Source organism: Triturus cristatus, chromosome 9 (genome assembly GCF_964204655.1).
Source record: "Triturus cristatus chromosome 9, aTriCri1.1, whole genome shotgun sequence".
In the NCBI taxonomy this organism is placed as follows: domain Eukaryota; kingdom Metazoa; phylum Chordata; class Amphibia; order Caudata; family Salamandridae; genus Triturus; species Triturus cristatus.
The window spans coordinates 1094464459-1094490358 of NC_140592.1; the positions used below are offsets into that span (position 1 = coordinate 1094464459).

The 25900-nt window shown below is 46.8% G+C and overlaps 1 protein-coding gene across 1 annotated transcript in view; it reads left to right on the top strand.

Annotated features, from left to right (window-relative positions):
• Positions 1 to 25900, top strand: part of PYGL (glycogen phosphorylase L) — a 112857-nt gene that overhangs the window by 55025 nt on the left and 31932 nt on the right. Inside the window, exons 7-11 of the mRNA XM_085626978.1 lie at positions 2555 to 2637; positions 9216 to 9359; positions 11470 to 11562; positions 19951 to 20097; positions 23667 to 23830. Of these exons, the coding sequence (XP_085483104.1) occupies positions 2555 to 2637; positions 9216 to 9359; positions 11470 to 11562; positions 19951 to 20097; positions 23667 to 23830 (631 nt within the window). The remainder of the gene's footprint in view (positions 1 to 2554; positions 2638 to 9215; positions 9360 to 11469; positions 11563 to 19950; positions 20098 to 23666; positions 23831 to 25900) is intronic.

A 25900-nucleotide genomic window follows, 5' to 3' on the forward strand; every position in this document is an offset into this window, starting at 1 on the left:
TTTGTGTAGATTAAGAACAAAGATACACCTGTTGACTTGCCATAACCTGGTTTTAAGAAGACCAGCTTTGGGAAAGCCAAGAAGTACAGCTTTCATTTAGAGACCTGAATAAAATATTCTAACAAGCTTGTACAGTTGGAGGAAAGTATTGCTTTGTGTGCATCACTGCTATGGATCAAGAACTTAGCGTGATGATACAGGGTACTTTTGAGACGTAATATAGTCCCTGAAGCATTGCAAATCAAGCCTCCATAGCAGGTGATCTACCAAACCGTCAATAAAGTGAGGCGAGCTAAAGTCCACTCTACGTATATTTTAAAGAATTGCTGACCTTATTTCTTCGAGAAAGCTGTGACATCAAACTAAACCTAATGAGATCCGGCTGTGAGCTTAGCAGGACAGGCATTTTCACTTACTATATGTATTTTTAAATCATATAACAAAGTAACAGTGGCTATTTCCAATCAAAGATGTTTTTAACAAAAGGTGACCGGTCTCAGTTAAGGCCAAATGTAATCAAAGATAAAGAGCTAAAGTATTGATGGGATATTGGTTTACCTGCAAAAACGAGAAATTATGGTAATCGATGTATGTATGGTTTTGCTTTCTGGGCGCGTACCAGAGTAAAATTCAGGAGCGGCCCGTGCAGGTATGAGTGGTGGGGGGGGGTGGATTTTGCGGTGGATTTTGACAGACTATGCTGAGGGGAAAAATAATTATTTAATTTTCGCTCCTGGTCTGTCGAATCTCCCCCAACCCTTCCCCACTGCTCTGACCTGCGCTGGCCGCTCCTGGTATAATTCAGAGTCTCCGATTACAAATATTGCGCTTAGAGTGAACTGTCCTCCGTGGTGTCTGCTAGCGATTTAAGGTGCAGCAGGTGAAAAGTTTAGCACAGCTGCAATCCCCAAATTGCCCTTCACCCTTTGCCAAGTCTTGCAGTTCAGCACCAAAAATAACTTCTAGATAACTGATTAATTCCTACCTTTTTCTTCTATTTCTTTGCATAAGGTATCTTGCTTGATTTAAAGAGCTGTAGCTCTTAGTCCCTCATTAAACTTGTTTGGGGCAATCTTGATATTAGCACATGATCAGCCGGCTCGTTCTTATTCCCTTTGGTGCATCCTCACCCCACATTTCAACTGGTTTCCCTTGTAAGCACCACACTACCCAGTCATCTTTGCTTATACTCCAGTCCCACTCTTCAACATGATTCACCTTTGTCAATACTTTTAATCTCTACATGACCATTTCTATACCCACCCCATAAACTGATGTCTTTCAGTTGCTTTTAGTGAAATATTTCCTTATTCATCCCAGAAATGCTATAGACTGCAGTTGCGCAACCAACTCTTGTTTGGATCACCTGCTTTTCTCGCATATTGTATTTTTCCTTAACAAATTCTTGTTTTCAGGTGTTTGTCCAAAGCAGTCGATTGAAGTCAACTAAGAACTCCTAAAATTCAGTTTTAATAAAACCTTGTCCAGAAGTGAAACCGTGCTGCCCTGCTGTTAATGAGTGATCTAACAGCCCTAATACTGCAGCAGGGACAGATCCATTCTTGTAGCACTCCTGTGAAATCTCCCATAGCCCACTGCTCTTGCATTGTCTGCCACTAAGACGTTTTGTACCTCCTCTATTAAAAGGTTCAAATTCAAGATGACTGGCTTTCAATATTTCTCATTTCAGAAAAGTCTTTAGAAACATTCAAGCAATTCCACCTAAGGGGTCACGTAAAAAAAAAGTAAAATCGCAGTTCTCTAGGGGAAATCAAAGTCTGGCCATACGTTGCCTTCTGGCAGTGCAACAACCAAAAGAAGTCTTCAGTGTTGTGATCCCAAATCTGGTAAAAGAACGGTCTGTTCGCCCTGTAAATTTCAAGCTCTGTGCAGACACCTGTTTGTACAAGGATTGCAAATATAAGTGCAGCAATGCTTATCCCACCCGGTAACTATATGTGTGAAAGTTTGCAAACTTGCCCCATTTTTAAATTCTGCTGGCCAAACACGCTAGAATTTAGCAGGGGAGGAAAAACGTCTGGGACTTGCAGGGACTTGTGTATTTTGGTGCCATAGGAAACAGTCTGCACGTTTCCCATTACCTAGAAGAAACTCTTAATTGGTGTTATTTATTGCACCTGATGGATTGCGAGCCCCAGCTCTTGTGTTCTATTGGGTGCCCCTCAGTCCCATTGTGTACCCCTTCGTACCTGAGCTGGTCATAAACATTTGGGTGGTTTCTGGATTAAAGTATGTGCAGATTCATTGATTAGGAAAGATATCATGCCATCTGAGCTCAAGATGTGGTTGAATTCTTTATTTTCCGCCTTTCTAACCTGTTCGCCTGCTTCACTGCCCCACCCATTTTTACTTCTGTCTCAAATTGTTTGAGAGCGTAGTTGATTCTTACATATCTGCAATTTAGACCATCTGATTTTACTGCATCTATGAATCGTGTTGGCTGAATGTGGGGTGCTCAACATTTCTTAGATTTTTGGGCGCTTCAAATTACAAAGCCACAAGATATGCAATACCGTCTGTTTTTTCTTATCAGTTAATGTTGGGGACTACATTGAGGCAGTGTTGGACAGAAACTTGGCAGAGAACATATCGCGTGTTCTGTACCCAAATGACAATGTAAGTTTTATAATTGTTGTTTATACCGAATGCTTTGGAGCTTATAACTGGGTGTCTGAATTTTTAACTGTATAAGAATGGACCAAATTAATGGAATCTAAATTGATTATTTAATCTTCTATTTTGATATTTTGCTTTTATGTAGGTCACCTGAAGGTTGTTAAATGGCTGGGTGCATTTATTGTAGCCAGGTTCCAGATTGGATGGTTGCTAGTCTATAAAAATGATCTATTATGTAAAATCATGCATAGTTTACATAATTGTACTGTACAGGTAATATTCTATTTCAAATATTTCTCTACAGAGCAGACCTGTTGCAAAGGATTATTTGATGCTGTTTGTGTTTGATCGAAGTCATGTATAGTGCTTTGCTCTTTGCTTTTATAAATGGGAAGTGATGGAGGAGATGGTGTTTGAATAATTAGGTGATTATGATTAAGTACAAGGAAAGAGGCAGTCCACAGCAACTTTATCAAACTTAAATTGTGTTATTGATCAAATCTTGGGCTTTCAATACAGAGATGTATTGCCCTGATTCACCATATGATGCAAGATATTAAAGAAGGTTTCAATGGCCCTTTGCATTGTTACACACAACTTGTGCCGAGTTGCCACAGGAGTCCTTACCATGTCAGTTTCAACCTTTTTTCAGTAGGCTATGCCCCATTGCAAATGTGAGAACCATGGTAAACCCAATTTGTATTGGCTGGTCTCCTTGTATGTCTTGAGTGAAATATTTCCCCTTTTGTGTATGTTTTCTATTGACACTGTTATGTCAATATCTTGGAATGGATTCCAACAGGGTCATGTGCAGTGGCTCAGTGTCTTGTTCTAGTTTTCAGTACTGATAGTCATAAACCACAAAGGTACTTTCTTGCCTTGTGGCGTTTAAAGCCATTTGTAGGTGCTGTCTGTAATTGATGAAGAATTTGGTCCTTGGCATGCTGTTGGATAAGAAGCAATCTATAGGAATGGGTCTGTTAATCTCTGCAACCAAACTCATTTCTTGTAGTGTTCTCCAAAGATCCTTCCTCTTACCTCTTCTACTCAACATCTACCTTTGGCTGGCATTGGTGATGGTGATCTCTGTATACATACTACAGTCCCAAATGTACATCCAGATTCACATCCAGCTGGAGAACGATGAACGCCACAATTACATTTTGCATAGTGATCTGCTATTAAATGAAGGAAAGCCTTTTGTGCCTTTTTGAGATTAGAACTAATCCTGCAAATTGAGCACACAGCAGACGAACAATCCTAAATAAATTGTCATATGAACTGGGAGCAACCCCAATTTCAGCCCATAACTTCAATACCACGGGGCCTGCCTGGCTTGAACAGCACATCTAGTTTGCTAAAATCGCAAGATTTTAGTTTTTACAGAAGGGGTCCTCTCCCTCCTTTGAACAAAGCGTCAAGATGAATTTGTAAGAGCCCTCCATCTGTCTGCAGCACACTATTTGGAAGCACCTAAAAAAGAGATCAAGAAGTTAGAGAGCATATAAATGGAAGCTGTAAGACTTTCTCTTGATCTAAGGAAATTAGATACACTGCCTTTGCCCTAAGAAGTGAATTATATTCCCTCTGCATTGTCTATCAAACCTATACTACAGAATGTTTGGAATGCCTACAAGAGTTTGTCACGAACTTCTCTAGAGGTTGAGAATTCGAAAGTTTTCCAGACCAATTTCAATCGCAAAAAGCCCAGTTTGGGGATCGTATGTTAAACTCCTTAGCTGTAGAATGACCTATACTAGGCTCGAAGGAACACACCCAACCACTCTTCCTTCAAGTGAGCTTTGAACATTCATTCATTCATTCATGGAGACCTTGGACTCTCTCCTTGTCAAACCCTTCACCCCTCATTCTTCGAGTAAGAACTGGCCCTTGACGCTAAAATCAAGAAGCCGTACACCGATGTCAATAGTGCTCTCAGGTCAACCTGTTTGGTGCTTTAAGAAAGCTCTAAATAACAAATACATTTATTGAATTTATTGCTGCTTCACCCTAATATCTGGAAATGGGTTGATTAAGTGTTTTGTCACCCGAACAGCTTAACTTGTATTTATACACTTTGTTCAAAGAAACCGCTCCTTACCAAAATTAATTACTCTTGAAATTAAACCTCACCTAATTTTCTGATAGATCTATACGCTAATGGTCAGTTTTATTGAATTGTGCTCCTATAGGTTTCACTTCTCACTTCACATGACTGCAACTATACAATAAAAACTTATTGGAAATGCAAATGAAGTGACCATTGTTAAAATGGCACTGCTTGGATTTTATTAGTAAAATGTATTCCTATCTAGGTCTAATTTTCTGTCATTTGTATCTTTTGGTGAAATCCAACAGTACTTTGTTTCAGTGTTCAATCATATTTATTTATAGAGCGCTCTACTCACCCGTGAGGGTCCCAAGGCGCTGATGGGGGGGAGGGCGGGGGGTGCTGCTGCTACTGCTCGAAGAGCCAGGTCTTGAGGTGTTTTGTGAAGGTGAGATGGTCCTGGGTCAGTCGTAGGTGTGCGGGGAGGGAGTTCCATGTTTTGGCTGCCAGGTAGGAGAAAGATCTTCCGGTGGTTGTTCTGCGAATTCGTGGGGCGAGGGCGAGGCTGGCGGAGCGGAGCTGGCGGGTGGGAGTGTAGAACGAGAGGCGGTTGAGGTATTCGGGGCCCATGTCGTGGAGCGCTTTGTGTGCGTGGGTGAGGAGCCTGAACGTGATTCTCTTGTTGACGGGGAGCCAGTGCAGGTTTCTCAGGTGGGCAGATATGTGGCTGTGGCGAGGGTTGTCGAAGATGAGTTGTGCGGAGGCGTTCTGTATGCGTTGCAGACGTTTCTGAAGTTTGGCGGTGGTTCCTGTGTATAGGGCGTCTCCGTAGTCCATTCGGCTGGTGACGAGGGCCTGGGTGACGGTCTTTCTGGTTTCGGTGGGGATCCACCTGAAGATTTTCCGAAGCATGCGCAGGGTATTGAAGCAAGAGGACAAGACTGCGTTGACTTGCTTGGTCATCGTGAGGGAGGAGTCCAGGATGAATCCCAGGTTGCGTGGTTGGTCCGAGGGTGTCGGTGCGGAGCACAGTGCTGTGGGCCACCGGGAGTCGTCACAGGTGGATGGGGATTGTCCGAGGATGAGGAGCTCCGTCTTGTCTGAGTTCAGTTTCAGGCGACTGAGCTTCATCCATTCTGCGACGTCTTTCATTCTTTCCTGGAGGTTGGTTTTGGCGGTGGCTGGATCTTTGAGGGAGAGTATCAGCTGGGTGTCGTCGGCGTAGGAGATGATGTTGATGTTGTTTGCGTGCGATGGCGGCGAGGGGGCTCATGTAGATATTGAAGAGGGTAGGGCTGAGCGAGGAGCCTTGGGGTACGCCGCAGATGATCTCGAAGGCCGCTGAGCGGAAGGGAGGGAGGCGGACTCTGTGGGCTCTGTCGGAGAGGCACGAGGTGATCCAGTCCAGGGCCTTTCCTTGGATCCCAATGTTGAAGAGGCGGGTTATTAGGGTGTGATGGCATACTGTATCAAAAGCTGCTGAGCGGTCCAGGAGGATGAGGGCGGTTGTTTCTCCGTTGTCCATCAGGGTCCTGATGTCATCGGTGGCTGCGATGAGGGCGGTCTCTGTGCTGTGGTTGGCTCGAAATCCGGACTGGGATGGGTCGAGCAAGTTGTTTGCCTCGAGGAAAGCAGTCAGCTGTTTATTGACGGTCTTCTCTGACTTTAGCCGGGAAGGGAAGAAGAGAGATGGGGTGGAAGTTCTTGAGGTCTTTGGGGTCCGCTGTGGGTTTCTTCAGCAGGGCGTTTATTTCGGCATGTTTCCAGCTCTTGGGGAAGGTGGCTGACGAGAAGGAGATGTTTGACGTTCCGGAGATGGGGTGCGATGATGGTGTCGGCTTTGTTGAAGATATGGTGGAGGCAAGGGTCAGAGGGGGAGCCGGAGTGGATAGAGTTCATGACGTTGGTGGTGTCTTCGGTGCTGATGGGGGTCCAGGTGTTGAGGGTGCTGTTGGGGGGGTCGCTGGTTCGGTGACTGGAGGCGGGGTCTGAGGTCCGAAGCTGTCGTGTATATCTGCGATCTTTCGGTGGAAGAACGTGGCGAGGGAGTCGCAAAGTTCTTGTGATGGTGTGATGTCGTTGTTGCTGGAACTGGGGGTGGAGAGCTCTTTGACGATGTTGAAGAGTTCCTTGCTGTTGTGGGTGTTGTCTAGACGTTCTTTGAATGATGTTCTTTTGGTGGTGCGGATCAGCTGGTGGTGATCGCGGGTGGCGTTCTTGAGGGCTGTCATGTTTTCTGTAGTTCGTTCGTGGCGCCAGGGTTTTTCGAGGGTTCGGCAGGATTTCTTTGAGTCTTTGAGGGTGTCTGTGAACCACGGGGTTTTCCTGTTGCTGGTATTGCCTTGGAGGTTCTTCAGTGGAGTGAGGTCGTCGGCGCAGTTGGTGATACACTGCGAGGTTGTGGGGTGCGTCGTTGGTGTCAGTGGTGTCGGTTGGCGTGTTCTTGTTTAGTGATGAGAGGAGTTGGTCTGTGGTGATTTTGCTCCAGCATCTTCGGGGAATTTGTTGCATGTGGTGGTGGGATGTAGTCTTTTTGAAGGTGAAGTGGATGCATCTGTGGTCGGTCCAGTGAAGCTCGCTGGAGTGGTTGAAGGATACATGGTTGCTGGCGGAGAAGATGGGGTCGAGCGTGTGGCCTGCGAGGTGGGTGGGGGTGTTCACCAGTTGTTTGAGTCCGAGGTTGTCGAGCAGGGTGTTGGTGCTGTTCTTCTCCAGGTGGAAGTTTAGGTCACCTAGGAGGATGTATTCTGGTGAGGCTAGGGCGTGCGGGCTGATTAAGTCGGCGATGGTTTCGCTGAATTGTGTGCTTGAGCCCGGGGGTCTGTAGATGAGCGTTCCTCTGAGGGTGGTCTTTGGGTCGGTGTGAATGTGGAAGTGTAGGTGTTCGGCTGCAGGGAGAGTCTTCGGCGTTGGTCGTGATTTCGATGGTGTTCCTGTGGATGATGGCAATTCCTCCACCCGTTTGGTTGATGCGGTCCTTCCGGGTGATCTTGTAGCCGTTCGGGATGGCGATGTCGGGGGCCGAGGAAGCGTTCATCCAGGTTCCCGTGAGGAAGGCGACGTCTGGTGCTGTTGTGTCGGAGGTCCCAGAGTTCGATGGCGTGTTTGTGGACGGAGTGTGTGTTGAGGAGGATGCACTTGAGGTGGTGGTGGTGGTGGTTGTTGTTGTTGCTTCTTGGTTTGGCGCGCGGGGTGCCGGTTCGGAGGCAGGTGAATTTGCAGACTTGACAGGCGAAGGGTCCGTGGGTTCGCTTCGGGGTGGCTCGGTAGCAGGCGTGTGTTCATCCGGTGTTCAGTGCGTTGAGGGTGGTGGAGTCGTATCTCAGTCGGGTAGCCTGGCTTCGGCGTGGGCCAGGGATTCTGGCGCTGGGCGCGGTCCAGGCGCGGACGGGCACAGATGGGCTTGCCTTAGGCGGGGCGGCTGCGCGGCCTCCATATGAGGGGCTGTGGGAGGGAGGAGCAGCTGGGAGGCGGGAGCGGGGTGGCGAATGGGAACAGCGGGGGGGGGCGGGGCCGCAGGGAGCAGCGGCGGGAAAGAAAGCAGAGGGCGAATAACGGTAAAAAAACACCAAGGCAATGCGCAGGAGTGGGGGCACAGAAGGCAAAAGGGGGAACCAGGGGGCACAAAGGGCAGGTAGTGGACACAGGAGAATACAGCAATACAAAAAGTAAAACAGTGCGAGAAACACTGTTGTGTATTTAAGTTTAATTTACAGTATGGAGGAATCCTGGCATAGCCTATGAAGGGGGCAGTTCTTTGAGGTTGGGAGTAGGAATGAATTATCTTTAGAGTGAAAGTCTCTTTGCAGTAATTCCACCCGCCCCCACGTCCCTTCACTACCCACCAACCCTCCAATGAGGTGACTATAGCACAGCATGCCAAAATTGTTTTAAGTTTGTAGCAGAAGTGAGCACAGATTTTATGTCATCATATTGAATAATTATAGAAACTGTAGTATTTTGGAACTTAAGTAACTTAATGCTTCATTGTATGCTTTTCTTTACTACTAGATTTAGTAGTCAGGTTGGTCAGCACAAACAACTAGAATCCTTCAGCCCTGTAGAGTATTATCTTGCAGCTAGCTACACTAGCATATGATGCTAAATTTAACATGTTGGACATCATGAATATACTCCATACATTTCTTGAAGTCCTTTATGGAAAGACCTATTTTGTAAGTGACTGCAACTAGAATGGTGGAAAGTGGTTGGTGGCTACGATTGCCTTTGTAGTGAATGCACGATAGATGCTGCCTTCCAATCACTGTTCACAAGGTAGTAATTTTTCAAGAAAGTATGATGAGGTCTTTTATTTTGCGGCTAATGTTTGGAGAACTATGTAAGCTTGAGAGTTGTTGTGTATGCAAGGAAAGTTCTATGTTACATATGATTTTGTTCTGTGTTACGAATGGTTTTTCAGTATTGCCATAAATATGAATTACTGCAAACTGTACAAAGAACCCTGGAATATTTTCACGCACACTGGTTAAACAGGTTAATAGTGTAAATGCATCATCTTGTCTTCTAGTTCTTTGAAGGGAAAGAACTGCGGTTGAAACAGGAGTATTTTGTTGTGGCTGCGTCATTGCAGGATATCATCCGCCGCTTTAAAGCATCCAGGCCTGGATGCCGGGATTCCATTCGGGTTGGATTTGATAATTTCCCAGAGAAGGTAAAAATGCCTAGTTCATGGCAGTAAATCTTTATTTGTTTTTGAAGTGTTGTATTTTATTGTCATTCCGTTGTTGACTACATTTTAGGTAGAAAGGTCCGAGTGCTCTCTTGCCTTTGGTTTATCATGCTAGCATTAACTTATAAAGTAGCCTTAAACAGTAGCTCCACTAAAGGAAGGAATTGTCTACAAGTATCAAACGGCTGCAATATAATCCTCCCCTCCTTGAATCTTGCTCATGGGTTTACACCTTTCACGTAACATTTAGAAATATGTATTTCTTGGAGTTCAGTTACCCAAAGTGAGTTGCATAAGGAGAGAAAGTACCATAAAAAGCTGTGATAACCGATGAGGCCTGCTAAAATGCATGCACGTGTACTGTAATTACTAATCCTTGCTTTTACTTGCGTGTTTTGGTAGCTGGTTTTTGTGGGACTCTCCTGAACACTTTTAACTTCTAATTGAGTTCTTAGTTTCTACCACCAGTAAAACTGCAACTAAGAAAGGTAAGGTAACTGAAAACCGCATCAAAGCATCAAGTGTTTTGTTAGTCTGCCCAGTATATCATTCTTTTAATTCAATTGAGTAATGCCTACCAAAAAGACCAAAGCCTGAATATTGACGCATTCAACAGTGACCCCCTCTGAACAAACCAACTGCGGACCCTGAAGACCTGACCAATTATAGGTAAATTTCAAATTTCCAATCCAAGTAAATCTTTGTATGTTCAGGTGCAAGACGGTGTGGAAAAACGTAAACTTCTACCTCCGCACCATTGAGCACTAAGGCCCATAACCAGAATGAAAAACGCATCGCAGGCCTGCGATCGCATTAGACCAAGGTGTCCTCAAAGGATTGGAGAGCAACTTGAGTTAATCAGAGCACTAATTACTGTCAATCATATGGACTCTTAACACAAATGTTAAAGCACCTGGGATTCCTTTTTCACCCCAGTCATTCATATGTACCTTAAATAAATGCAATTTTGAATGAGCCCAGCAGCTAACGGGCGCTTCTTTTGAAGGTCCTACCTACCACTCTTGCAGACAGAGCTCACCGGGCAGCTTGCCAGATACTAAGCCAATTAACTATTGGAATTGATCTACACAGGGCTCGTCAAGAAGCTCTTCAAACTCCAATTAACAAACTTCAAGAAATGTGTTTATATCAAACCTGCAATGAAGGATCTCAACTAGTGTTGGCAAGATACAAATTCGATGCTGTGATTCCCACGCACAGAGCAAGGGCTACTGATGAGTAGAGGTTAACTATGTTACATTAAAGCCATGAGCCTCCATTTAAGGAATATGTAAATCTTTAAAACTACATTTTAAAGTCGACATCCTTGGCCAGATCTTGGTAGTTTCAGACTGAAAGCGAAGAAGGCTCTTCAACCAACTGTGAAGGGCACAGTTGCCCAAAATTAGGTTTTCAAAAGACTTCGAAAAAGGAAATATTCTGCCAGTCTTAAGCATAACTTATATAACAAACCCTAAACAGTCATGAGTAAAGCACAGGATTTGACCCCTAGTGTATGTGGTTGAAACCAATTAGCCCACAGACTGCTAAGCTCCCCCTTCACCAACGTTCGCTTTGTCAAGTACTGTCGCAATATTTGCTATTTTAGTTATTACACGATTAAAAAGGTAGAAACGTGACTTAGAGCAGTTTTCTTATAGTACCCCTATGAAAACAGTTACTTCAAGGCAGCGTGAATTTAGTGCTCTGATTTTTTTTTTTTTTTCATATCTTCGACTAAAGAAAACAGAAATGCCTTCTTGAGTTCATACATTGAGCTATATTTATTGGTCTTTTCACTCTCTCACCCCCAGGAGTCTCCTTAAGACCCCTCTTATTCTGTGGTCCCTGTTGGTTTCTCAACTATCTCTCTAATTCTGATGTCCAGCATTACTCCACAGCCGCCTCCATCGTTGTTTACTTTTTCATATTGCTAAATAAGGCTGTGACGTATTGGAGAATACTTGCAGAGAAATTAGGTGATGGCACATATCCCGTGGTCATTTTGTGCCATCCAGTTAGAAGCTGGCTTAAAAAGCATCCTTGTCACTCTTCCTGCACAGTAAATGATTGCTTTGTCTTGCACATGCAGGTGGCCATACAGCTGAACGATACTCATCCTGCTCTCGGCATTCCAGAGTTGATGCGAATCTTTGTCGACATTGAGAAGCTTCCTTGGGAAAAGGTTTGTAAACTGCTTTTTGTAAACCTCCACACTTGCAATGCAGCAGGCTGTGTTTCTTTTTAGAGCCGGAGTCTCCAGAATTGTGACCCAGCCAATGAGTTTTCTTAAAATGAAGTCCATTAACAAACCTATTATTCACATTTGTCTGGCTCTGTTAAAGTGTGAAACCCCTTGAAGGTTTTAGATTTGAACCCATGTTAGATTTTCCCAGGATTCATTGGCATGGGTTTTAAGCAATTATCATAAAAATTCATGTTTGGTTTTACTTACTTTTTTAAAAACCACATTCTTTGACGGATGCACGAAGATATTGAAAAATATTGAATGCTTGCCTATGTAAAACAGAAGGTCCTATCTGGGTTCCTGCCTTTTAGACTTGTTCAGGCTAGTTATTAAACTCTGATGTTGTATTGAGCTTTGCCCTACACTGAACTTTGCAGATTTGGCTTACACTAGAACTTCGGAGAGGAATGACAAGTCAGACATTATAAAAGACTCTCTGTGCAAGCAGCTCTTCCCTTAGCCGCTGAGCAGCAAATATGAGACTTGGGTAGCTGGGTTAACACAGACGGCTTAAAGTGTGGATGATGTCACTTGCACTGCCCCCTTTTTAGGTCTCGCCTACGCAGCATGCATGCGCTGCATAGGAAAAAGACCTATAGTCATCTGCACAGCTTTGCGGGTATAAACATGCACGCGTTGCATTGCTTCCAATGGCAACGCATGCACATCTGGCGATTCCCTTGCGGCAGCGAGCTTTTAGTGCACCATGTGTAATCTATTATCTCTCCTGGCGCCACTTGCTCCAGAAACGCTGCCTGCTCTCGGCCGCACTCCCCACCCCTTACTTGCACGAGGCGCACGCGCTTGTTTTAAAAGCGTTGATGGGTTCCACCTGTGGACTTCCTCCTGGTTGTTATATGAAGGGGCTAGGAAGATGTCGCCCCGCCCCCTTTACCTGTTTGGCATGGGATGTGTAACCCAGCAGGGGCTGTCTGAGGAGCAGGTTCGTTCATTTAATGTCTGGTTTTGAGATAATTCAGTTTAAGAGCTGCGGGCCGGCACCCTCAAGGTCCTCGTTGATTCTCTCTGGCTCCCTAATCCCCCCCCCCCCCCCACCCCCTCGTGACTTCAGAAGTTCAAAGTGTTCCCCGAAATGTAAATAGTTCTAAACTGTATTTATACATGCGGGTAACACTGCCAGCTTTTCTCCACTAGAGTTCCTGCTTTGGGTTCGGAAAGTAAACCCTTAGTTGGAGAGACTTGAATTCCTCTCTCTCTACGGAAAAGATGGATTACTGAGGTGTTGAAGTCTTTCTTTTCTGCCTGTCCTCCATCTCGCTGCTCTCGCACTCCCTCCCTCTGTGCAGCAGAGTAGGGGCAGGCCGGGGCTTTTTGGGCATATAAGGTATGCACTACTAGAACTGCTTTATTTCACTGGTGTGCCTATGTGTACTAACAGTGAGCGCCAAGTGCGCGCCTTGTAATATATTAGCGCTGCTGGAACATCAGGGCGCCGTTCTCAGAATGATTTTACACTGAAGCATAGAATTGCGACAGTGAGTGAGGAAAAGGTTTCTTTCTAAAAACAGTCGCCAAAATACTAAAACTGTGCAGCAGAGGTGGCCTTCCGGCTAGGAATTTCTCCTGAATGCTAATCTCAGCTCCGCTACTGACATGCAGTGCGATCCTGGATGAGTCAGGTCATGTAATTTACATATCTGCCAAAATGTAGAAACGAATGGCAACGCACCTCCTTTCAATATTATTCTCTTTAGAAAAAGACTAAACATTGTCTCAAATATAGCGCTAAATAAAAAGTATTGCCACCTCATATAGGCGCTGAAAATAGTTTCCATTTACGAAAACATGAAAGGTGCAATCCCTATGGTTCTAGTTGGCAAAGCAGAGCCCCCTCATAGGCACACCTCCCAACTCAATCGTCAACCTTCCTTTCTAATCTGCACCTGTTGTGTAAAGATGTTTTGCACAGTCGAGCAAGCCCCTGCCCGCTCTCTAGCAACAGAAGACACTTACATTTGAGTTGAAAAATATTTATTTCGAGCTGTTTGCCCAGACCACCCACAAAGACACTTGAGGACAAGTCTAGACACACATGCACTCTAGTAACATAACCGTGACCTGTAGCAGGAGGCAGGGGTGTCTGAAATATTAAACCTGTGAAAGCAAACAGCCAAAACATAACTTTGTTGTTCTCTTCCGGGTATGATGCCAATGACAGTCTGTGGGTAGTGCCAACTAAACTCAGAGTAAGTGTTCAAGGAATGTTACCTCCTCTGCCACCAGAACCCACGCCTTTTTATTTTTTTTTACTTCAATTGCCTTCATTGTTTTTAAAGAGTGCCCTGTAAATAAATTAATGTAACTGGCCAAAGGAAAGCACGAGCTTACACAGCACAAGATCCTCGTGTCCCTGCCCCCTCCCCTCCTTAGAATGCGATAACCATGACCTGGTAAACATTTGTTTAACTTCCTTTCTTGTCACGCTTTTGGAATTATGGACCGCCTTTCCTTGATTTTGAGAAGCCAAAAGTTTAGAGGTCTGTGTGGAGGGGACTCAACCAATGAGTAAATTTGTGACTCAGTTCCGGAAATGTACTCACAAATCCCGGCTTCCCCTCTTAACTGCGTTGTGATTCTGGGCAAATGAATGTATTGCACTATGAATCTGTTTCCAGCGCTTAAAAATCTGCTAAATTGCTGCACGAAACGCTATATAAATAACTGGACATTGCATATAAGAAAATATACTGTAAGAACTGACCAGGAAGACCAAGTATAGTGAGTTTTAAAAGCAAACAAGCATTGGCATAGCTAATAGGTCTCGCCTTTGGGACCTTGTATGTTAGATATCCAGCACAATATCCTTGGTGCAACATCAACTGTTGCCAGGCTAAACACTTATAAGGTCCCAAAGGCGAGACCTATTGGCTATGCCAATGCTTGTTTTCAATGGACATGTCCCTGGACCTGACTTTGGGAAGACTGTTTAGAGATTAAATAAATGGAAAATGTTAATGTGGGCATCAACTTTAGAAACGGAGCACAAGTCCAAAAATTGTGAGGAAAATGGCATCAAAAAAGCTGGAGAATAAATATGAAGGAATGATGCCCTACCTAGAAATAGATTTAGTTTTGAATAACTGATCTCCAGATTTCACTAAACAGAAGTTTGCATCTGACAGTTAATGAGGGCGCTTGCATTTTGGAATCTTACAGCTCACGATAGAGAAAGCCGCACAATTGTACTAGATCTGTCGCATCGCATGGTTTCACCATGTGTATGTCGGTCTGGTTAATTTTAATCCAAATGTAATCACATGATAGACGCTGGTGAAATACAATGACCATTCAACCAACAATAAAGCCTTTGTACATTTATAGAGATTTGAGCATGAATATTGAGTACAGGGGGATGCATTCAGCATAGCATTACTTGTGGTAATGTAAGCATGTTTATACCTATGAATGTTGAACGTTTTCACGATCGCTAACCTTGGATTTTTTTCCTCTTTTTGCCGGTTACGGGGACACTCCTTGTACAACTTTACTCCTGATCTGTCAGATTACAATTGGAATTATTACAGTCAGTGTGACTATCAAGATGTTTTTTTTAATTTTTTTTGTTTTTTACTATTATCTCGTGGTGATTTACATGAACACAGACCTTTAAATGGCAAGAATTGTAGTATTATTCCATTCGGAAACGTTGCTCTAGGGTTTACTTACAACTTACAGAAAAGTGACACGTAATGTTTTATTCTATTATTGTTTCTTTGAGTGTATGCAGTGAACTAATTTGTAATTTAGATGTTTTTTTGTTGTTGTTTTTTTTCCAACAGATTTTATTAGTCATTTGCACAATATACGCAGGGCTCTGGACCCCAGAGGCCACTGCAGCATCAAATTACACAATAATGAACCGCAAAGGACATTTTCGTTTTTTATCAAAACAAACACATTCTTTGAACTTGAGTGTCATCTCGGATATCTACACCCCCTCCCCCTAACTACCCCCCCCCCCCTGTTGCGCAATTCCCACTGATGACCGCTCACCCGCCCACGCTCAAGGACCAATGAGAGTAATGAAAATGACGGCCAACTCGATCTAGTAGAGGACCATCCCACTCTGAGTACACACTCATCCCTGGCGCCCCCCCCCCCCCCCCCAAATAACAGACCCAGCCACTCTAGCCCTGCCCCTATCCCACTAGGAGATCTTCCGTCGCCGTTGGAGGCTCCAGCCACAGGCCCCGGTAGTCCGCCCACCGCTTCCATATTTTATAATGCTTACACGGACAGCCCCGGGCCACAAAAATGGGCTGTTCCATACAGAAGTCTAGGCCGTTTTTCCAAGCGGCCACCGAGGGAGCCCGCTCATCCTTCCACATCCTGGCTATGTCGCGTTTCGCCAACGTAAGGCCCAGCTGCATAAGGTGCAGTTTATAGATATTACCCCCGATGCCATCCATGACATGCAGCAGTGCGAGCTGTTGCGTCTGCGGGAGCAACCACCCCAGGACCTCAGACAAACCAGAGAAGACCCCCCCCCCCCCCCCTCCAGAAGCGGTCCAGCGACGAACAATGCCAGACTGTGTGCAGGAATGTGCCCGCCGTCCCACCACACCGAAGGCATTCCAGGGAGGTAACCAGGCCCGCCGGATACAGTCTCACCCGAGTATAGTACACCCGGTGACTGTACTTGAATTGGATGAGGCGGAGGCGCAGCGCAATGGCCGCTCCCCGAGGGGCGGCAAGGGCCTCCCTCCAGTCCTCCTCCAGCGTACCCACACCCTCCGTAGCTTGTCCAGAGGAGGCGCACTGTGGGTGACCAGGGACTGATATATACGTGAGATCTTTTTGGTTGCGAGATCACCCATGAAGACTTTTGCCTCCAATGGGCTAAACTCCGGAATGTCAGCGAGACCCTCCAAGCTAGGGGAGAGCGCATGACGGAGCTGAGGTACCGGTAGAACTGTGTCCAGGGCATGCCAAATTCTTCCTGCAGATCCCGGAACGATTTAAGGGACCCATTCCTCATCACGTCGCCCAGAGTGGAAATGCCGATGTCATCCCATCTGCTAAACCCCTGCAGCGCCGCCAGCTCCGGCAGCCGTCCATTGTGCCACAAAGGGGTTTCCCCTGTCAGTGTATTCCACCACCCCATTCTCCTTGGGGACTGCCACCAAATCTGGAAAACCACCCTGGACACCGGCGGCAGCGCATTCCGCAGCGTTGCTGGGTATAGGATTGTGTGAAGAGTGTGATGCCCCATTAGATGCCTCTCCAGCGCATAAGCCGGGTCCCCTCGGTCTCCCTACCACCACTCGTTGAGGACCAGCAGGTGCGCTGCCTGATAGTACGAAAGCATATCTGAGGTCGCCGGCCCTCCACAATAAGTGGAGAGAAAGCACATGCGCAACGCCACCCGCACCGCCCCCTGCCCCCATAGAAACCGGCCTAGCACCGAATTCACCAGTCGGAGCCAGCGAGGCGCGATCGGGTACAGGTGATTCTGTAGTTGGTAGAGCAAGCGGGGGAGCGCAACCATCTTAAAGATTGCCGATCTACCATATATAGTCTGCGGCATATGGGACCATGTCGTAACATCTGCACGGACGCACTCCCACACTGGCGCCAAGGTCTGATCCCACGATATCTCTGGCACCTCCGACAAGAAAACTCCTAGGTATTTAAGTCCTCCGTCAGCTACCTGCAGCGCAGATGCCCACGCGCCCACCCCTGCCCGAGTACCCAAGACCCACAATGTGGACTTGCGGGGGTTCATATACAGCCCGGACGCTTCCCCAACAATTTGCATTATCTCCAGTATGCGTGGTCCCGACCTATCCAATGCTGTTAAAAAGAATAGGACATCATCTGCATATAATGCTGTCCTGTCCGATAGGCCAGGGGCCCACTCAAACCCCTTCAACTGTGCATCTATACGCACCCATGCCGCCAGTGGCTCCATGGCGAGGGCGAATAAATAGGGCGATGGGGTACTAGACAGGGGTGCCCCCTGACGAATGGGGAGGCCGCTCCCGCCACGCGGACCGAGGCTGTCAGTTCGATATACAAGAGCATCACATACGACAGGAACCGAGGGCCGAGATTAATCCGGCGAAGGAGGGCAAACAAATAAATCCAACTTAGGGAATCCAATGCCCTGTCCATGTCTGCCAGTAAGAGCGCCACCGGCTCCCCCGTCTTTCGGACCGCCGCCAATTCTGCGTGTGCCCGCCTTATGTTATGTCACGTTGCCCTATGAGGCATGAATCCTGCCTGGTCCGGGTGGACCAAAGTTGAGACATGAGGCAGGAGGCGATTAGCTAGGGCCTTGGACAAAACCTTGGCCTCGACATTTAGGAGAGAAATGGGGCGATATGAAGCGTGGTGTTCCGGAGGCCGACCAGGCTTGTGGAACACCACCACCTCCGCATGTCGCCAGTCCTGTGGGAGCCGACCGGCCTCCCTGGCCTCCTCCACCGCCGCCCGATAGTAAGATGCTAGTTGTAAATTGTATCGATGATGAAACTCGCTTGGGAACCCATTGGGTCCCGGTGCCTTCCCCGAATTAAGCTTCCCCCAGGGCCTTACTCAGTTCCTCCTCCGAGGGGGAGTTCCAGCTGTTGGCGTGTCTCGTCAGGCACTGCTCTGGGCGGAAGGTCCTCCATGAACTTGACCACCGTTGCCTCCGATAGGCATTCCTTAGGGGCGTACAAATCCGCATAATAGGCAGCAAAACTCTCTGCTATGGTCATAGGGTCAATGATCGGCACTCCCTTCTCATCCAGCACCCCCGGGAGGACTTGGGGAGAGAAACATCCTGGCAGAGCCGATGCAGCATCTTGCTTGACTTGTCGCCCCATTAATAAATTCTGCTGCGCGTTGCAAGCCATACTTGGCGAGCCTCATCCATCAGGAGAGAGGCATACGACTGCCGTGCCAGCAGCAGCTGTCGCACCACCAGCCCGCCACCTGCCTCCGACGCTCCAGCCCTTCCGCCTCCGCCCTAACCAACTCATCCCGATTCTTCCTAGGGGCCGCCACACTCCATGCATTGTCCACCCCACGTAAAGTGGGCTTCAACGCCTCCCATAGTATTACTGCACTGGGGGCCGACCCCGCGTTAGCGACAATATAATCCGCTATCGTCTCCCTCATGCACCTCTCGTAGTCCGAGTTTTGCAAGTTCCACACTGCTAGTCGCCAGCGAAATGGTTGCCGCCCCCTACCCAACCGCAGCACCACGGATACCGGTGAGTGGTCCGACAGCCCCCTAGTAAGGATCTCTGTGGACGTTACTCTTGTTGCTATCGCCCGGGGTACGAAAACATAATCCAACCGCGAGAAGGACTTGTGAACCGCGGAGAGGTATGTATATTCCCTCCGATGTACATGTCGCCAGGTGTCGACCCAATCAAGGCTCCTCACCAAGGAGTGCAATTTCGTGGGATGGGTGCCCCCAGATCCCCTCCCGCCCTGTCCCTCCCCATATCCATAACCTCATTCAAATCTCCACCCACCATGGCCGTCCACAAAGAGCAACCGCTCCACCAGGGACCATTGTAAGGGGTGGGGGGGGGGGGCGGAGCATAGACACAGCCGAGCACAATAGACTCCTCACCAATCTTACCCCGAAGAAACCGGTACCGCCCCTGCGGGTCAAGCCACTGTTGTGCATGCACGTATTGGACCCTACGATGTACCAATACCGCTACCCCCCTAGAAACCTGTATGAACCCAGCATGAAAGACCTGCTGGAAGCCATAACGCTGCAGGCACAGAGCCATAGAGCCCATCAGATGAGTTTCCTGTAAGAGGAGAATGTCAGCCCGGACCCTTTTTGCCTGACGCAGGACCGCACCTCGCTTAATTTTGTCCAGAACCCCACGTACATTCCAGCTGACAATGCGGAGGGTGCCCGGGGACCTCCCAGCCTCTACGTTACCCACGACCATGGCGAATTTAGCTGTGATTTTAAAGTAGTTTTGCCATTCCAGAGTAGTTTAACACCTACCTGAGATGCAGGGCTGGTAGCCAATTAAACCACAAAGGATTGCTGTGAGTTCAGTTTTACAGGATGTCCTGTTCTGGGCTCCTGCTTACTAGAGGAGTTTTAATACTTTCTAATGCAAATTTAATGAGAAACGAGATGAATAAATTAAACTTATCTTTTTAAAGAGGTTTTTAATTCTATTTTAAAGAGATGCTGGTTAGTTTGAAAGTGTATCCTCAAATACTAGTCCTCCTATTTTGTCGTAGAGCGAAAGCACTCTACTTTGTGTAAAGTTTTGTTGGTCCTTGAACATTCTGAGGTACTTATTAAATGAATAAAAATGTTGTCATATTATGTCTTTATAGGCATGGGAAATTACGAAGAAGACGTTTGCTTACACCAATCACACGGTGCTGCCCGAAGCTCTGGAGCGCTGGCCTGTGGATCTTATTGAAAAGCTGTTGCCGCGGCATCTTCAGATCATCTATGAAATCAATCAGCGGCATTTGGACGTAAGTAGACTTTGAAGAGCAGAGCTGCGTTCTCCAAACCTCTTCCTGCATATTGAGTGTGCAGATGTGTTTGTGTAGTACTTGTAGCATGCCTCTTTATTCTGTACATGTATTACCAGTTACATGAGGGAGAATGGGCGAACTGTACATTACGGGGGAGACCATGCAAGATTATTTACATCAAGTGGGAAAGTAGATCTTGGGAGATTAGTAATAATTGTGTGATTATGGACAAATCCCTTAAAGTGCTTATACCAGATTAAAATAAATAAATTGTGAAGGTGATCGCTTTGTCACTAGACCATTTTCCGTCTGTGAAGAATATTTAAACAGATTTGGGGGATCAAATGTCAAGATCCGGGCATGACTTCTTGGGCTTGTAGTATGGTAGTTGATTAAACCCAGATCTGTGACTGGGGGTGAATGTTTTGCCAATGTGCAACATTCCATCCATCTTGTCTGTTTTGCTGGTCGCCCTATGTGGGAAGGGTATGCCCAGACGTGGGTCCCGTGCTCACTACGCCACTGGAGTCAAGCTATCCTGACTGAAGAGGGGTGACACCCCGAAACCGGTCCTAGGATGCTTGATTCCGTTCCAGGGAAGACATGGCTTGGCAGTTCCGGCTGGACTGTTCCCATGAGGCACAGGGTCAAGACTGATTTGTATATGGCCATGTCTGAACTGGGGTGGCATGGTGAGCAAAATAACAATGTATTAAACCCAGATCTGTGACTGGGGGTGAGTGTTTTGCCAATGTGCAACATTCCGTCCATCTTGTGTGTTTTGCAGTTTGACAAACTGCAACTGAAAGGCATAATGGCTACTGCTATAGCAGTACAAGCCAAAGTTTAATTTTGTATGGTTTTAAAGACTTTAAAAAAAAATTCTTTGTGGTGTCTGCTGCCACTTTGCCAACTGTATAAAAAGTGGACCAAAAAAGGCTTTTATAATCGCCCTGTTGAGCTGGTCTGTCATACGCTAAAATGCATAAAGGAAATCTGTTTTCATGTGGGGATTAGATCTGAAGGCACAAATGCCCAGAAGGCCGCACCTGCCCATGTGCAGAGGGTATTTTCAGTGCAATGGAATGTAATACATGTCCGCGTGCCTCTTTGGATTAAGTCTATCCGTTCATTAGGACCTCATGAGTTGAAGCATATGATCTTGTCATTGACCTGCCTCTGTACATTACAACGGTTTCATGGTGACAAGTGTGAGCATGGACATAATGCGAATCAACATATGGAAAGGAATTTGTTTTGAGCAGCTCTTGGGTGGATCTAAAATGCAAATGACAAACAGTAGAAATGCATCATATGCAGGATGATATATAACTACAATTATGTGGAGGCTTGGCACCCTGATCACACCATTTTGCATTGTTGATAGTTGGGATATTTTTTGGGTGCAACATTAATTACAGAAATCCGTTCTTGAACCAGAACTATTAGGGTGTGTAGACTTCTCTTCTGGCGAAGTAGCTTTTCTGGTTTAACCAACTTTATAATGTGTGCAACACTTAGCTAATGGTTTAGGGTGCCCTTGTTTTGTTTGATAAAGTAACCGGACCAAATTTCCTTATATTGAAATATTATGTTTCATATTTTATAAAGGAGGTAAAACAAACCTTAAAACTCTTACGGACACATCCCACGTTAGTCGTAACAAAGTGCAAGCATAGCCTCTAATACTCTGGTCTTCTGTGCTCAGGGTAGCTACACAAAGTTAATGAATGGCCTTCCTGTCCCCCACTTCCCCCCCCCCCCCCCTCCTGTATGCCAGGATTTAACCCTTTGAAGTACCAGAGACCAGTACATGTGGCTCCAGGCTAAGGTGACATATTTACAGTGTTTGTCCCAAGGGCAATTTACCAGTGGTTTTGATGGCTCTTTCTTCTTCCATTTGCAGATGTTTGTTTTTGAGCTCCCTATGGCCAGGGGAAGAAATGATCCTGTTTAGGTCTCCCCCTTCTCTAGTAACACAAAATAGGAGGCTGTGGAGGGCTAGTGGAAAGCCAACCGGTTGGGACCACCTAACGTAAACCATGAGTGATGGAGCTCTTTTTAGGTCTCGCCTGCGAACGCAGCGCGGAGCGCTGCTTTCGGCGAGATCTATTGTTGCTGACTTGCCTCGGAAGTGGGACAGGAGATGGGCACGCGCATGGTCTCGGCGGATTTGAGTTGGTGTACGCGCCTACAGCCACGCGGCGTGCACATCTCCTGTCTCCCTTCCCTCAGCAAGCCAGTATGCAGTTTCACTTTCGTCCTCATTGTAGAAGTTGTTGCATCTCAGCTCATCGTCCGTCTGTCTGGGTCCCTCTCTCTTCAGTATGTCTCCTCCCTTTATATCAGTGTCCTTCTCTCTCCTCCTGCCCGCTCGTTCCCAGCCCTCTCTCTTCACCTGCCTCCCCAGTCCTGCCTCTCTCAAACCTCTCCTCGGTGTCTTAGCCTCTGTCTTCGGCGCTCCTGCTTCAGGGCCGGTCCGTTTTCATGTTCTCTGTAACTTTCCTTTCTACGTCTGTGCGCCCCCGACACCCGGCCCTGACTCTCTCTTGCCCACCCGTGTGCTCTGGGTCTCCTCCGCCCCCTCACGGACCGCTCGGTGCGCAGCTTCTGCTGTCTTCTTACCTTCACTCCCCGGCCCAACAGCTACTATTGCCCCGCTCTCTCCGGTGTCTTCTGCCCGCTTCCCATCACACGCATTCTCTCTCTTTCTCTCCACTCCCGTCTCCCCTCATTTCCCCGCCCGTCCCCATCCCCCCCGGCCGCGGGCGCAGCTCACCTGTCTCGGCGGCTCGCGCTCGGCCCCGCGCGCAGGGCTCTGGCTATTGGCTCCCTCCTCGCCTGGCCCATGCCGCCCGCGGGATGCCGGGCATTGGGGGGGTCCGCTCCCGACGGCCTGTGCGGGGGGCGCTGCAGGCAGGTGCCTCGCCCCCGTGGCTCGAGACTGGTGGGTTCTGAAGTGACAGCGCTCGCCATCTTATCTGCCGATGCATGCTCCCATTGCGCTCGCCTGGACACCCGACAGGAGATGTGCACTTTCCCCCCGGACAGTCCATGTGCACGCTCACGCCGTCTGTTCTCTGCCAATGCGCGCTCACACCACGCTCGCCTATACAGCCCAACGCCACACGGACACGCTCGCACCACTTGCAGGACGCAGCATTTGGTTTGCTTTAACATAAAAGCCAAGCACAAGGTGTGAATACATTTAAAACAGACTGAACTGATAGAATAGCCTAAAGGCAGCATTACGTTTTTATCCAATTACAACGCAGCTTTCTAAAAAAAGCATTTGCAAAGCAATATGTATCGCATTTGCGAGAGTTTAAGCTTTTAGCATTGTAAATGGCAATGCTTTTATTTAGGTTTTAAATACCAAAAAATAAATAAGAGGCATTTTCATATACAATGCCAAGAGCTCAAACTTGCGTAAGTGCGAGACCTATTGCATTGCAAATGCTTGTTTCTTGTTCTTGGTGCTGCCCCATTTGTACAACTCTTGCTGGAATGGAGTCTGAAGTTTGCTTTTATAGACCTTCCTTTCTTGTCATTTTCTTGAATTACAGCATATCGCTGCCTTGTATCCTGGGGACCTTGACCGGATGCGGAGGATGTCGCTGGTTGAAGAGGATGGAGGGAAGCGGATTAACATGGCTCATCTTTGCATTGTTGGCTCCCACGCTGTGAATGGGGTGGCGAAGATTCACTCTGACATAGTCAAGAACCAAGTGTAAGAATTGTACATGTTATTTCACACTCTAATTTCTTCAGGATTAACCATGAACTTTAACATTCGATTTAAATGCAAAATGTGAGGGTAAAAATGTTGTATCAGTTTTTTAGAATTGAAACCAGAGGAAGCTTTTGGGCATATTAACTCGAACTGTCCATTACTGTCTGTTTATTGATGGGTGCTTAGGTATTTTACTTTACAATTATATAACTGAAATGGACTTTTCACTTGAAGCATTTTGCCAGCAAATGTCATTAGGTCTCGCCTAGGCAGCGCTTGCGCTGTCTCGTTGAGACATGCAGTATACACTATAGCATGGAAACTCCGCCCACTGTCCAACCATCTCCACCCATCATCTTTTCATTGGCTTGTGCCTTAAATGGTGACTTCTGATTCGCTGTAGGATTGTTAGTCCCTCCTTATGATGGACATCTCTTCATTTGTGTCCTTCCACGGCTATTGGCCCCTTTACTGCACAGACTACTTTCTTCCGATGCCTTCTCACACCCCCATAGTATTGCATTGACAATGCTTGTTTATTTGTCTCTCCCCCCTCTCAACTGCACAGAATACTTTTTTCAGATGCCTTCTCACACCCCCATACTATTGCATTGACAATGCTTGTTTTATTTGTCTCCCCACTCTCATCTGGAATCTCCATTTAATTATTTATGATTAATACAGCCCAAGCCGTCTGTTTAATTATTTATGATTAATAGGGCCCAAGCCGAGGATCGAACACTGCTCTCCAGCTCCAAAGTCTGCAGCGTTATATGTTACGCCACCTCTCCTCACTTCAAGACAAGCCCCCTTAAAGGGGTTTATCTTTGTTTCCGTCACCGAGACACCCTCCCACCATGCACCCACCCTTAACCCCTTCCTTCCTCTCGCTTTCCCTCAGCTCCCCCATAAGTGCATGGGAAGTCTACAAGCGCTATCACTTTAAATGTAAAGCAGCCTCGGAGCTCTCTCCAGAGCTCCTCCCTGCCAGCCCTCACAACATCCACGCACTGTGCGTAGGAATTTCGCAGGCAGGGGTGGTAACCATTTTATAATCACAGAATTATTCTTGTGAAGTTGGTACGCGGGTGCTGCCTCTATTCTAGTGCCTGCATCGTCATAGCAGCAACAGTCTGAAAGGGTACCGACTCTTCGCTTTCAGGGCCCCATATTTTTGGAACAAAAGACACATGTGAGATTACCAGTGGAACTGCTTGATATAAATGTACCCATTTGTGGTAACTACTTATTTTAAATGAAAGTTTCCTCCCCTGGAGTTTTGCCGCGGGTAGGAGCAGGGACGCGCACGCAGTCCCTGCCTTTCCATTTCCAGCGCCATGCTGTCTTCGGCATTGCGTGCACTTTACAGTGCCCCTGGGGCACAAGCAGGGACCTACTAGAGTGCTTCTCTATCAGAATGCACTCTGCGGTCCCCCGGGGCACAAGCAGGCATCCACTTCAGAATGCCTTTCTTGCTGGTAAACTAGTGTACTACAATAACCCTTTAAAATTGTAGATTCTGTAAAAAACGCAATTTTAAATATAGGCCATCACAACGGTTCCTTTACCCTCCCTAATGAAGATCAGCCCATAAACTCTTCCCCCCCCCCCCCCCCCCCCCCTCTCGTTTGGTTAGCGCACTTGGCTGGGGCAAGCTTGGACACCACTTTTCACTTTTATTTCCGCAGTTTATAAGGTGCGAACTCAAAGTGATGGCATTGGAGCGCTTTATATGTTCATGTTTTAGTCACGAAGAGATTCAGTGATTTACCGAGAATCACAGGAGGCTGAGCCGACGCAGAGACTCGTTTCCATCCGGGATAGACTCAAGTGTTGACATCTCCTAGTCAGTTTAATCTGCGGTAAACCGTGCTAATAAATCTGCATTCTAAGCCTCTGCATTCTAAGCCTCTTGGTAACCGGTGACCGCAATAAAAATACTTTCCGGTTCAGAAGTAGAATTTAAACAAAGTGTGTGCTATTTTCTGCAATAGACGTCATCATATAAAAGGCAATTGTATACAGATACTTTCGCTAGTTTAGGGATTTAAAATGTTAGAAAACAAG